Genomic DNA, 14,446 nt, shown 5'->3' with positions numbered 1-14,446 from the left:
TTGATTTCACTTTGCTCATCAGAAGGTTGCACAAGGTGATCAGAGGGCCTCAAGGCACTGCAACCGTCATAAATGTGAGTCAGTTGTCAAGCATGCGAATATAAATCACATGACCATGGGGATGCTGCAATGGTCTTAAGTGTGAACAATGGTCTTAAGTCACTTTTTTCAGTGCTGTTGTAACTTCAGTCGCTAAATGAATTGTTGTAAGTCGAGGATTACCTGCTCAGAAGGCTGACTCCATAAAATTCCTTTCTTAGGGAACTCTGAGAGGCTCCCTTGTAGATCACCTCGGACACTGCGAGTTTAAGACAGTTTTTGGACTCGGAGTGTAATGCTTATGAAAAGCATAATCTTCAATGTGCAAAGGCCACTTTTACAGAATATAAAACCTAGTTCATTTTAGGCATGTTTCAAAAATCACTCAAGATTGTGTTTTCCATTTTGGTTCCAATAGATAGCTGTGCCCTGCCCATTGGCCATTGCCCTTGATCACTGACTGTCTCTAACCCATTTGACTACAGGCTTCAAGGAAATTGAATATGAATATTAATAGGCTTGACATTTAACATTTCTCCAGTTACCCATTAAAACTTACATTCTACGTTGGTTTTTGATGTGCAGCATTTTGCTAGAACAAATTTCCATTGTCTCCTAGTCCCACAAATCTACCATTGTATCTGCCAACTGCTCTACTTTTTACCATAAATGTATGTCATTCCTACTGTGAAGTACATGTTACAACATACATAACAATAAAATGGACATACGTGTAGACACACACATTATTCAATGTATACTACTGAACAAACCTACATATTTCGATAAGACTGAAGATGGATGATAATACTGCAAAAACAAATCTCAAAATGTATAATATGCTAATTTTGTTTCTTTTACTATGAAATTTGATCTACCAATAAATATTGCCTCAGTTCCAATTAAAATTTCCATTTCTTTTTGTAGCTGTCAGTAAAATTTATTTCCAAAATTGCTATCCTTGTGAGGGCTGCACAATGGCTCTATTAAGTTAAAGTTTGAATAATGTAGGACATTCTATATTCTAGCATTTTTGTAAATTCCAAATCCAAATTCCATACAAATTCAGAGTAAATGAATAAAACTGGTTAATAATTATACCTTCCCACCCCAATTTCTGTAAAATGCATAATTAACATGGATATCTTTGCCACAAGAAAGACAAAAGTGGTCTGATAACAGAACTTTTATTAGTCACAATAAATAAATGGCATCTACAAGGTCTGACGTGGTATACCGTAGAATATACTGTATATACATAGATACAGACTTCAATGGATAGTTAGGACTGCAGAAAAAACAATTGCAACCAGCCTGCCTTCCATTGAGGACCTGCATACTGAACGAACCAGAAAGAGGGCTGAGAAAATATCTATGGACCCCTCACATCATGGATATAAACCATTTCAACTTCTCCCCTCAGGAAATCGCTATAGGGCATTGCATGCCAAAACGAGATACAAATATATTTTTCCCCGTGCCATCGCTCTGCTAAAACCTAATTCCCACAGCAGTGTCTGAGGCCCAAAGATATTTACCCATGTAGTAGGCTATGTTGCTATTATCCTTCTTATCTTCTCATCTTTCTTATCTTTCTCATATTTTCTCATCTTCCCTACTATCTTCTCCTATTGGTATCTTACAATTTATTCACTTGTTATTCATATCTTATGATTAATGATTGTAACTATGATTTATGATTGATCACCTATCACTTTGTTGTTTGTATGTATACTGAGAGCTTCTGCACCGGAGACAAATTCCTTGTGTGTCCAATCACACTTGGCCAATAAAAAATTCTAATTCTAATTCTATTCTATATTAGATGCTGGAGATTACATCAGTTGTTTTCATGCCCAGCTGATGAACATTATGGACAAAGGTGCCACTATCAATCTGATCCAATATGCCATTTATTAATACTCGTTAAAGAAATTCTGGAACAAGAGGATTTGTGCCCAAATAATTTAAAAGCAACTATCTCTTTGGCTAAGAAGACATTCAATGCTAAGTTCTTACCTGGTGCAGTTTTGTAGGATGTAGTTCGGGTGGATGGTGGAGGCGCAGTCTTTATGACAGCGTTCTGTGTTAGATGCATATCTTGTCTTTGTCTTTTTAATTCCTCCTCTCTCTGCTGGGCTGCACGTATTTCTTCTTCTATCATGGACAAAGTCCTCTGCTTCTTTGATCTTAATTTAAAAGGCCCTACTGTCACCTCTGTTTCTTGCATAGCCAGAATGGAAGCTGTGCTTCTAAGCTCAGCTGCTTCTGAATATTTGCTAAAATAGCTGACTTCTGGCTTGACTTCTTCCACACTGACGACTTGGGTGGTGTAAGCAACAGGAGATGGTTGCTTTTCCCTGAGTGCAGAATCTTGAGCTGAAGATGTCTTTGGTGTTGTATCACGTTTCTCTTGCATAGGAGATGACACTTGAGGTGGCTGAAACGTTGAGCCATGCCGGTTCTCAGAATATGGTGCCCTGTTCAGCTCTTCTTGTTCCTGCTCATTAGTTTGGCCCATGATATCTTTTGCTTGCTGATAATTCACTTTGTTCGCCTGCTCAGTGATGGCTTGTTGAATAGCACTTTGAACCAGGAGATCAGCCTGATATTCCAGCTGCTCTTCAGTGAGCACAGAGTTGACTAGTGGTGAAGAAGGAGAATAGAAACCGTGCTCACTAAGTGACTTTGGAACTTCTTGACATTCAGAAGGTGTGTTAGCTTGTGGAGTCTGGGGCAAGGAGAAATCGGTGAGGGAATTTTCTTGAAGGGGGTTCATTGTTTCATTAGAGGCACCACTGTCGCTGATATTGTCCATGCTGAAGTCATTGGAAAGAGTTTCCAAAACAGTTGTATCCTGTGATCTGACAGACAATTCATCTAAACCAGAGTCCAGTTCTTCTGGAGGAGAAGAAACACTGATTGATTTTGAGAACTGATCTAATACACTCTGTTCATCATCCTTTACCACTGTAAGGACAGCTTTGGCACTTGTGAACTCATCATCATCTGACCAGATCTTGATGGCCTGAACACACTTTGTAGAGTCGCCATAAGGAGTCAGTCCTGTAGAACCACCAGAGGTATTCTGATTAATGCTGTCATCTGAGGTGAAGGACAGCTTCTCAGTATTTTTAGTAGATACCTCATTATTAGCAGCTTGTTCATATACAGCAACGGGTTTTGTTACAGAGACTGTTCGCCGGTCCATTTGGGGTGGGCCTATTGGTTTATAGAATGGTTGGATAGTGAACATTTTAGGGGTCCCTGATCGCTTCAGGGCAGCTGAATTGTTTTGCTGATCTGAATTTTCCATTAACTGAAATTGTTTCCGAGCAGCTGAGAAATCTATTTGTTCTGTGACAATATCAAGTTTTTGATTTTTATCAGCTGAATCTGATGGTGCATAGGAATAGGAGGCATGCTTTACAGGCATTGATGGTGGTTGCTGCTGCTGTTGCTGTTGTCTCTGTTTGCGTTCTTTGTACTTTTTGTGAGACTCCAAGTGTTCTTCAGCCAGCTGTTCCTCTAATGTTTTCTCTTGGGGTGGATTCCACCACTTTGCAGCTATTTCTGGATTTTTCTTGACAGCCTGGCTTCGGATGAGCTCTCGTCTCTCCTTTTCCAATTCTATTATTTCATCGGAGGGCCTCACTTTACGCACTCTGTAATTCTCTCCTGGATTCTCTTCCTCAAAAAGCTTAGATGGCTTTTTGTCTTCCTGAAATGCTCTAAGCTCAAACTTGGCTTCTTTCTTAATGGTAGCTAATGTTAACTCCCCATCCTTGGAAGACCTTGAGCTTGTGGAAGAGCATGGGCTCACTGGCACTTTCAAAGTGTCGCAGGGTTCCTCTTGCAGTATCTCTACAAAATGGCCATTTGGTTTTAGTTTCCCAGAGGCTGTATTAATTCCACTGTGCTCAAGGGTTGGAAGTGCTTGTCCACCGACTTGAATGCCATTACGCTCACTGAGTACTGGGAAATCATTAGTGATATGAACAGATGGACTAGAAGCATCCACAACAACAGGTACACTTCTCTCAGGAGAAGGGGAAGCCATCCCATTGAAGGGGTTATCAGAAGCGGAATCACAACAATTTGCTTCTAGCACCTCATCAAGATATCTGATCTCTTTAGCAACCTCACTGTCCAAAGATTCATGTCGTTCTTTCAGTCCATTGTGACTGGCAACTGGTGAAAGTAAGTGACTTTGATTGTCTGTTGCACATGTTGAGGTCCCGACTATGCTGTCTCTATGTTCTGAAACAAGGGCTTCAATTTCCATTTCGTCTTCTTCTGTTGTGCAATTACTAGCAGACTCCAAAAAATTGGCACTATAGTGGTCTTTCTCTTCTCTTAACTTTATGTCATCTCCATAGCATGTAGCTGATTTCTAAAATGGAAACAGAAGAACAAAAATCAGTCATTGGAATCTGTGTAAACATTTTTTCTAATACACGATATCAAAACTATTTCTACATCATATGAAAAAACAAATTTTATCTCACACTTTTTTCATGTGACAAATAAAGCCTCATTATAATGATTGGGACTGCCACAATGGGAATTCAGCAAAATAATCACCACTCTAAGTATCTCCCATCTATGCTCATTCTGATAACTACAAATTGTAATTTGCAATGGCTTGTTTTCTCACCAAAACTTTCATGTGTATGTGGTGACTGTCTTTTGCATTTAATTAACTAAAAAAGCAATCTACATTTATTTGAAGATGTCATATTCGAGCAGAGTCTTCCTTAAATTGTTGCCTTCTGAATATGTTGGGGCTGGTTAGAAATTTTGAGAGATGTAATTCCAACACATACAGAGGATGACAGGTTCAGGAATATTGGAGTCAAACATATTCATGGAACAGACAATACATCTCCACATCAATACACATCACTTCCTAACACACACTATACACACATTATTTTTTCTCTTCTTTCTGTAATTCAAAACTACCCTGCACTGCGGAATAAGGAAGACATTTGTCCAGAAACATAAATCTTAACTACTTTTTAATGTGGTTTTCATTGCTTCAGTTTCGTGTTAAATCACCAACATTAAATTTTAATTTATTTCCAAGATAAGCTCTAATGACTGATATGCTGCTCTTTTTAAAAGGGTTTTTATTCTTTCAAATCCACAGGAATGTTGGAAACAAGTTATGTACAGGAAAGTGGCATTCTTTGTAGATTTGAGAAGCAACGCTCCAAAAATTGAACAGAGAAAACTTCCAGAGGAGGAGAGAAATCGGCAAAAGAAAGTTTGAGTCTGAAAATGGGCCAGATCACGCCAGTAGTTGCAAAGACAAGAATTCCAGAACATTTAATACAAGGACTACTGTAAAAAAAGTCATCTTCAGTCACAAGCTGATTAGAGCTTTGATCTGCTTCTTTAGGAAGGACTAATAATTTACCTGAAATAATATTCTTAAAGTTTTTGACTGGACTACAATGAAAATAATTACAAAGATTCTACAGATCATTAAATATATCAAATACTAATCGATTAATATAATAAATATTTATTACTAGATAGTGATAATTTTAAATTAAAAAAGAGGCATATAAAATGTTTCCTTGATGCTGTTTTATAAAACAAGTAATTATTTTTGTTCATTAACTCACTTTATAGTTCCTTTGATTGCTTCTACAGAACATGAAGCAGTTTCAAAGCTGAAAGTTCCTGCTTCTTATAATGTTAGCTTTTGTGATATGAAAATATAACTCTTAACGGTCAATTCAGTATTTCTAGCATAAAACTGCAAGCCTCTGCCATTTAAATAATGTTTACTATAGTTAAACCCCACATTTCTGCTACCAAGCAATTGTATATCATGGGGAATATAATTTCATATGCTTAAAAATATGTCCATATTTCCGATACAAAATGGCAGTATTTAAAAACATGTAATTCTCCTCTTAATGCCCTTGCTAACATTTCCTGGGTATGTAGTACTGCAGACAAACTTGCTTTCATTTAAACATTCACATTTCTGACACACCTGTATAGATTTTGAAACACCAGTTCAGTTTCCAGGCAATAATGCCATCAGACTATTATTTATGCAGAGTTAAACATCCCATCAATTTAAGACAAGAACAAATGGGGGTGGGGGAGTATATCATAGCAAACATTAATGGAGAACATCTGACAATTGTTTGATTGTTTGATTATGGGATTACTGTTTAAAATTACTCTCTAAGTTTCTTCTCAAAAATATTTCTGTTTGATATAGGTTTCATAAAAATGAGTTCTGCTTTTGCTCACATATACTTTAATATCAAAATTATTTATTGTTCAAGTTAAAACATAAAAATCAATAGTATAATATAGTTGACTATGAAGGCTATGCCTTAAGAGATCCATCAACAGCTAGATTCTAGAATCCATCAACTAATATGCTACATGGACTGATCACTCACCACATACAACAGGAGAAGCAGCTGAAAAACTTAGACAATTATTAGGCACACAATATTAATTTGTGAGGGCTCACTGATGTATGTCAATCATCTGACAAACTCTGTCTCCTGTTGTAACTAAACAGATCTAATAACAGTACATTTCATTCAACATTAATATTTGAATAAGAAAAAGCCATTGCATGTTCATCTTCCATGCAAGCCAAGCCATTATAGTTTCCAGAAACTCTGTTATCATTTGAATTATATCAGAGGAGACAAGGCATAATGAACAAAGAAAGTTTAGGTTAATTAAAATTTTGTCCTAAATATCGTTTACAAAATTTCAACATTTGCTTTCAAATAATGGATGAAGACTGGGTTGGCAATTCTCATATGATAAAAATTTCAGAAAATTGGGCAGTTTTACTCAGAGGTCTTGTGGATACACACCATGAGATGAGGCAATCTAAAAAGTTACTGGCAATTGCTAAAGTAATTCTTAACATTATTTTAAAGTGGATTACAATGTTGCTCTGCCAATGTCTGGTTTACGGGAAAACTTATTTTAGGTCATACATGCCTAGATGATGTCCAGAAGAAGAAGACAGAAAGATTTTTTATATAAAAAATCCAAGAAGGATGCCAGGTAATTCTAGAATTTAGTCCCCTCTCCTCTAATTGTATCCAACCTAAAATGTTATTGGAATCCAAACATTGGCTTGTAAATGTCTGCATATTGGGAGACCATAAAATTTGAAGAACCAAAACTATAAACGAGTATTTAATTTTTGTTCTCAAAATTATTAATTTCTAAAATTAATTTTCAGCAGTGTAGATTCTCCTGAAAGCAGGGAAAAGAGAACACTTCCTAAGCACAGAGAAAATATACATCATTATCCTAGTTTCAGCATAAAATGACCTACTAAAGAACAGCAGATGTTGCTATCTAACCTTGTTTACTGACATGATTGATTTTATTTACTTATTAAAATCTGAAGTCAGTTTTTTCACAATTTCTATTTTTAGCACACAAAGGGCAAAGGCTTCAAAAGTAACCAATGTAAGCACCTACCAAAGAAAATCACAAACAGCATGTTCATGACATAACTATCTCACATATATTCCTAATTACCTACAATCAGGGCATGCAATCTGACATTACATAACTGCTGAAATATATGCCATTATTAGCATTATAACAGTCTTTGTAATTAAACATGTGTTTTCACGTAATGTATAACAAATTAAGGAAAATAATTGCTGAAACTCTGGTGCTTTCAGTTACCCAAATGCGGCTGGGAGAGAGGAAGAAAAATGAAACTGAAGGAATCCAGAAAATAAAGAGCAGATATTTGAAAAATATATTTAGTATAGCACTGAACGAAGGGACTTACGACCAGTCCCTGGATTACACTCTTCCCAAAAATGACAATTTGGGGGCATTTGACAGCCTGACACACTCAACAGTGTAGAAATGCTTCAACTCCCTTGATCCTCCCAACATCTATGCTCTTTTGGCCTTGTGCTCCGTGGCCCCGGGTACTAACCAGCATACCTACTCTGACCCTTTGTGAAGCAGCTGCACAAGGCTATTTTCTCAAGTTGCCCATGGCGTTTTCTTGCAAGACCTGGGCTATATGACCTCACTGGGGCAGGCGCAGCTCATCAACACCAGAAACAAGAAGATGGGAAAGAGAAACCGGGGCCTCTGAGTTTAGGACGGTGATTGTGGCTGGGACGGCTCAGGTTACAGAACGTATCAGGTTACAGAATGTATTCTTTTTGAATATCACCATAGTTTCAAATTTTTTGGCCATGTGGGTGGAGGGCAGAGTGGTGCTGTTGACAAGTCAGAATAAGTTAGGAGTCTCTTTAAATCCCAACTTGTATTGTTCAACAGAGATGGGGATCATAGAATGATAATAGAAACCGGTTCGTGAAGGGGAAACTACATTTTCTTCTTGCAAGTAATGTAAGGATGCTGGGTTGTTGTTTTTTTGCATGCTATTGGCATATCTGGGCTACAGTACACGGCACACTATACAAGATCAATTAGCATTTTAAACTATGGCTGATTCACAATGTTTTCTCATTATATAGCTTAACAATTAGCTGTCCATTTTCCTCACCATTCAATTTAGTGGAGGCATGATTAAGAAACTATTCCTCCCATTCTTGGATGGGCAAAATGAATGAAAGGAATTCTAATGAATACTGTAAGGCGTTCCCTTCTTCTGTCTAACCCATTCCTTTATTTTCCCACAAACACTCATGGATTTTCCATTTCCTGTTGAAAAGCTACCAGTGAAGCTCTATACACATATTTGGAGTATGAGGTTATTTAACTGATCAACATTTTTTTTTATCAATGTTGCCTCAGATGGAAAAGATGAGGACAAGGACACAATAATAACCCAAAACACAAGTGTTTTTAAAAACTTGATAAGATAGTTTGAAACCCATTTAACAGCACAATTTGAAATCAGGATCTCCCCCCACCCCTGCACTTATTACCTATGCCCAACTCCAAAGTTTACAGCATAGGAAAGCAAAGAAAGACTGGATAATTTAATGCAATACAAACACAACTTCAGTAAAATAATACACAAAGACAATATTATTCTAGTTAAATTAGATTAGACAGAGTCCCATACAGACATATTTGCTAACACCATTAGAAATGCTCATATCTAGACCATGGTAAGAAACAACTCAAGGTAATTGTTGCTTCTGAATAAAAACACTACAAGAAAAAGAAGGGAGTTATTGCATTTAGTGCGTTAAATCCACTGCTGGTTAAAAAGGAAACTGTTTTAAATAGCACAGTAAGGCAATACAGTTTGGGAAAGCATATAAAGAAATGGCTGTGAAAACTAAGTTTACACAAGGAATTTCAAACAAATATAGATGCATTTGTTTTATGTCTTTTGAAAAGACAGAAAAAGCCACATGATTCTGTAGTTAACTTGAAGCATATTATGCTGCATTGCAGCAAAAGAATGAGGTCCTTGTAAGATTTTCAGGAATAGATCTGTAACCATTTAGGGGGTAAACATAAAAAAACCATACTATGGCATATACTGTGCTGATGTGATATATTTTCTTCACTCGTGACATGCCACTTAGAGTTATTTTGAGGAAGCTCAGGGGAAAATTCTGTAAGTGGTTCAATTGAAAAAAAAAATCATTAAAGTTTCCACACATTAAGTACAATTTGCAACAGAGAAGACACACATTCTACAAAACTTCAATCACCGTGTTTTGATTTTAAGAATTCCTTGAAGAAGGGGAAAAGAGCTTACCTTATTTCTCTTGTAATCTTTGAAGCGGAGGTATGTATCCCTTTACCGCTACAAAAGCTTCTTTTCTTAGCCCATTAAAATCAAATTCCTTCCCTGCCTCCTTATGGGACGGTGATGTTAGTGGGCTGGTTTATCAAAAGGCCACAAGAGCAAATGAGCAGAAACTTTCTCCTCACTTTCATACAATGGGATATTAGGAAGTAAATGTCAGCTACGTCTATAGTGCAGCACAGTGGGAAGGTTTAGCCTGAACACTGTGACACTGCCATTATTTTATGCATCTCATGTGGGACACCGCTTCTGCTATGTGAAGCAACATAACCTTTCTAGTTGTAACAAAAAAAAGGAAAAGAAACAAAGTAACTAAAAAACTTAAATGTTAAAGTTTGAAAGGACAAAGCTACAGGGTCAATGATACACACACACACACACACACACACACAAACATTCTTCTAGGTTTATTGTCTATGCTCTCGGTTAGTAGAGTATTATTAATCTATGTAACTTTAAAATATGTAAAATTATGTCCAGAAGTCTATAAGGTGCTTTTTAATGCACCTATCCGCCATTCGAGTAGTTTGTAATTTGTGAAATGACAGTCTTGTCATATGTGATTAATATAAATAATCTCCAGATAACTAGTTACACTAAAATAAAATTTACACTAAAACAAAACAAAAACAACAAAAAAGAAAATCTTTCTTTCACATTACTTAAGAATACTTATGAATAAATATAAAATATTACTTAAGAATAATTTTCATGATTACTTCTATAATTGAATACATCTTTTAAAAAGGATTGAAGTGCACAATTAATTTTATATTTGCATCTCCTTCTCCATATCGCCATGATTGACTTTCTGATTGTTAACGATTTTGTTGAGTATCTATATGTCCTAAATAATGACATGAGAGCATTTTGCAAACAACACTTAAAACACTAAGTTTTACCACATTTCAGTTTTTAAAAGATTAGATGAGATCACAGATCAGAAACAACCAGAAAAAAATATACTAGTTAGGTGAGGATCCATTTTTAATCAAAATCATACTGGGTGTAATTTTCATGCCCTACACAATCATTATTATTTGTCCATTGGTATTAAATTAAAATAGAAATCAAAACGTTCATTTTAGAGCCAATGAGAGTTCCTCCCACCGAAATGTTAATTGCTACAATGACTATGGGAGGGAGCAGAGAGCTTTCTATTGAATACAGCTCTTCCACAAATAATTCATTTATTTCTGCTCTCCAAGTTTCTGCCTTCTCTTCTGTTTCCTTCTGTTCTTTTATCCCATGTATAGAGAGGCAAGTCTACATACATGTATTATATTTTGCATTGTTTAAGATTGCTTGCAATGTTTGCATTATCAAAGGAAGACTCATACAATTTAATTCCACCTTCTCAACCTACTGCCCTCCAAGATTGCTGGATTATCATAAATTACATCCCTCAGAACCGTGCAGCCATCTGCCACTGGACGTTGTCTTGATGAATGATGGACCTGCAATGCACATCAGGGCCACTCATCAAGCTGAAGACTGATGTAAACATATTAATTTACACCGCTTCTCAGTTCTTAATTTTTAAATCCATATTCCCCAGCTTGGTTGCCTCATGGTCTCCTGATACAGTTGATGACAACAATGTAATCACACCTGAAAGGAATGGTCATAAAGCCAACTCATGGATCACTATGGACTGGTTTTGCAAAAAAACCACCAAAACCTCACAAGTAAATGCCAGGCTTTGGCAAAATCTGCGTAAAACACAATCATGTGACTCTGGGATGCTGCAGATGAGGTCAATTGCTGAGCACCCATAGTGCAATCATGTGACCTCAAAGGGACTGAACTCTGTCAGAACTTTGAATCTGGGTTGTGAATATCCCAGGTAGGTCCATAGGATCTTTGAATGGTTGCTAAGCTACCAGTAGTAAGTTGAGGACTATCTGTATAATCAAGTTCTTCATATATAATCAAGTTCTTCATTGCCACACTCAATTTTAATGTATTTTTATGTTATCCTCATCTGCCATATTCAACTTTAATCCGCACTGTTAAAAAAATTGCTTTTGCCTAGTGAGTAACCATACTTTAAAAGTTTGGTTTGAAGATGTCGGACATCACTTTTGTTTCCATCTCATGGCTTGAGACTGTTACTTCCATTGAAGGACATCATTGTTAGGTTGTGATTAGGATATTAGCTCTGTTTTTAAGTAACCATGCCCTTTTCACTTCTCCAATTACTCAGTAGTAGGCTTCAGGACCCAAGACAAGGTACTAGCAGTTTCCTAACAGTTATCAAGCTTTTAGTAGCTGACTCAACTGTCAACAAGATTCTCATAGAGTTCCCTTTAACTAGATCTTCTGAAAGAGAGTGGGATATGGTTACAGTAATTCTGTAATGGATTATTTTCCCTTTAGAATCCAATTTATCTTTTGTTACGAACAGCGTTTCTGTGAACTGGTGAGCTGGCTGTTCTTTTCCCAGGCTAGCTGAGGAATTTGCAGATGCCTGTTGTTTCCCCAAATATTTCCTAAACATCAGGCTGTGAATTCCCCTTGTATAAAAAACAAACTGTGGCCCCTTAATAACTTTCTGTAGGCCAACAAAAGATCTAATTTTTAAGCTAGTGGGGAGAGAGAGAGATCTGTCTCTCCAGTGCTTGCTTTAGTGTTTAGTGTTTGCTTTACCATCCAATGATCAGTATCTTTACCTAAACACTGAAAAAACAAGGCAAAAGTTTATTGTCATCGATAAGAAATATATTTCCTTCATTAGGAGACAAATCATGGTCAAAGTAGTAATCTTGAAAAATATAGCAAAATAAAGGTAAAAAGCATTTTCATTTGTTCCATACAGTTGTTAGGATGTTTAATAGGTGGAAATGTACGAAACTGTTATCAGCTGGAAAGACTGTCCTCAAAACTATGTTTTATCTATAAAGAGAGAGACTTCTATGCTGATGCTCAATTTAGGGATCTTTTGCACAGAAACATGGAGGTCAGGCTAAAATGGTTGTTTGGGGCAAAACAAACCTGTCTATTGCCTTTTGAATTGCTTTTGAATTACACTCTTCAGTTTTTATTGTATTTTAAGATAGGGCCTCTTTGTAAATATTCTTTTGTGCACAATTCTGCTGTCACTGGATACAGGACAGTTAAATTTCTTTTAACCAATTTGGTTGCTGCTACTGCTGAATGTAATCATTATACATAACCAAGACATGTATATTCTTTTGTTTGCCTTCTAATAATTGCATGGGTGACCATATTAACATGTTGGTTCTTAATATTTTGGATAAACAAATGGGCAGATCAGTATTTATAGATTACAAATAAATCTATCACTACTATTTTCAAATACTCTGCTGAAATCACAAATTTATTTAGCGTGTGGCATATCATACATGGACTGACAATACATGTTAAAATTTCACCTAGATTAGTAAAACACAATAAAGTGTAAATGTTAAAAAACAAACAAACCTATGTTCAAATACCAACGTCTAGGCCATCTAACGCAGCATATTTTACACTAAAAAAACAGATACTGAACTGGTGTATGCCCTCTATTTACAACCAGCCATGAAATAATGAAAAATAAATGGGACAGGAAAAGTACGACACCCACAACACATGCTTGCTCTCAGCCCAACTCATCTCATCTTGTTATTATGGGGAAAATAAGAGGAGGAAAGAGTATTAGGTATGTTTGCCACCTTGAATTATTTATAAAAATAATGCAGGCAGGCAGGAAAACAAACAAACAAACAAAGAAATAATAGTTTGTATAAACAGAAAAAGAGAAAAAAAACCCTCATCATTGCCCTTGTAAAATAAAAGGAAGGCAAAAAAGAGGTCAAATGTTCAATAAATTAAATAACTGAAATTAAGTTTTATGATGGAAACTATATCTTAATGACATAGAAAAACTGTTCAACTAGATTTTTCTTTGGTTAGTTTACTAGAAACACATATAACAACAAAGAAAATTCTAAAAATGTGTGCCTATAATCTGATCTTATAAACTAAAACAAATGTTTCTGATCTCAAATGATGCCAAGTGTTTACCAAACAGCTAACCCACTGAGTTATGCAATGATAGAAATATGCCAGATTCCTTTCCTTAAAATATAGATCAGGGTATTTTAAAAATCATTGCTGGCTGCAGCAAAACCTGTTTGTTTTATCAACAAAGCTACAAATAAATGTGCTATACAATCCCACGATTGTTTGAATAGTTTAAAAGAAACACTCTAAAGTAAAAGAGGAGGGAAGAATCTGTATGATAAATGAATAATAACCCATAGTTGTTTGCTAATAAACCCCACTATGTATAATGAAACATCTCTGTAAATTATTTGCTTACAATTAAAATAAAGACAAATAGTGATATAAATTTCCAGAAAAAAATTGAACCTGGGGAAAAATTGTACTTTTTTCAGGATTTTTTTTAATTGGGGGTGGTGGGGGGGTGGATTTGAAAAATCTGTAGTGCTTCAATGTTTTAAGTACTGCAAGTCTTCTAATTATCAGAAAACACGAAGCACAGCAATATACACACACAATATAATATTGCATTTATTATTCTAATAGAAAAGTTTCACTGAAGTCTTTCTTAGTGTTTCCAGAAAAAGTTCTTTTTTTTTTTCAAAAGGTGGTGAGACCGGAAGCAAAAATGAG

The 14,446-nt window shown here is 35.9% G+C and overlaps 1 protein-coding gene across 6 annotated transcripts in view; it reads right to left on the bottom strand.

The window, feature by feature from the left end:
• PALM2AKAP2 (PALM2 and AKAP2 fusion) overlaps positions 1 to 14,446 on the bottom strand; it is a 249,548-nt gene that overhangs the window by 29,699 nt on the left and 205,403 nt on the right. For all 6 annotated transcript variants that reach the window (XM_026713390.2, XM_026713391.2, XM_087926505.1 and 3 more), the window contains one exon: positions 2,059 to 4,432. In XM_026713390.2, the coding sequence (XP_026569175.2) occupies positions 2,059 to 4,432 (2,374 nt within the window). The remainder of the gene's footprint in view (positions 1 to 2,058; positions 4,433 to 14,446) is intronic.

This window comes from Pseudonaja textilis, chromosome 2 (genome assembly GCF_049901715.1).
Source record: "Pseudonaja textilis isolate UNSWEBS1 chromosome 2, rPseTex1.2, whole genome shotgun sequence".
NCBI lineage: Eukaryota > Metazoa > Chordata > Lepidosauria > Squamata > Elapidae > Pseudonaja > Pseudonaja textilis.
Note: the sequence above shows the minus strand (reverse complement) of the source record. Positions and strands in the feature narration are given on the sequence as shown.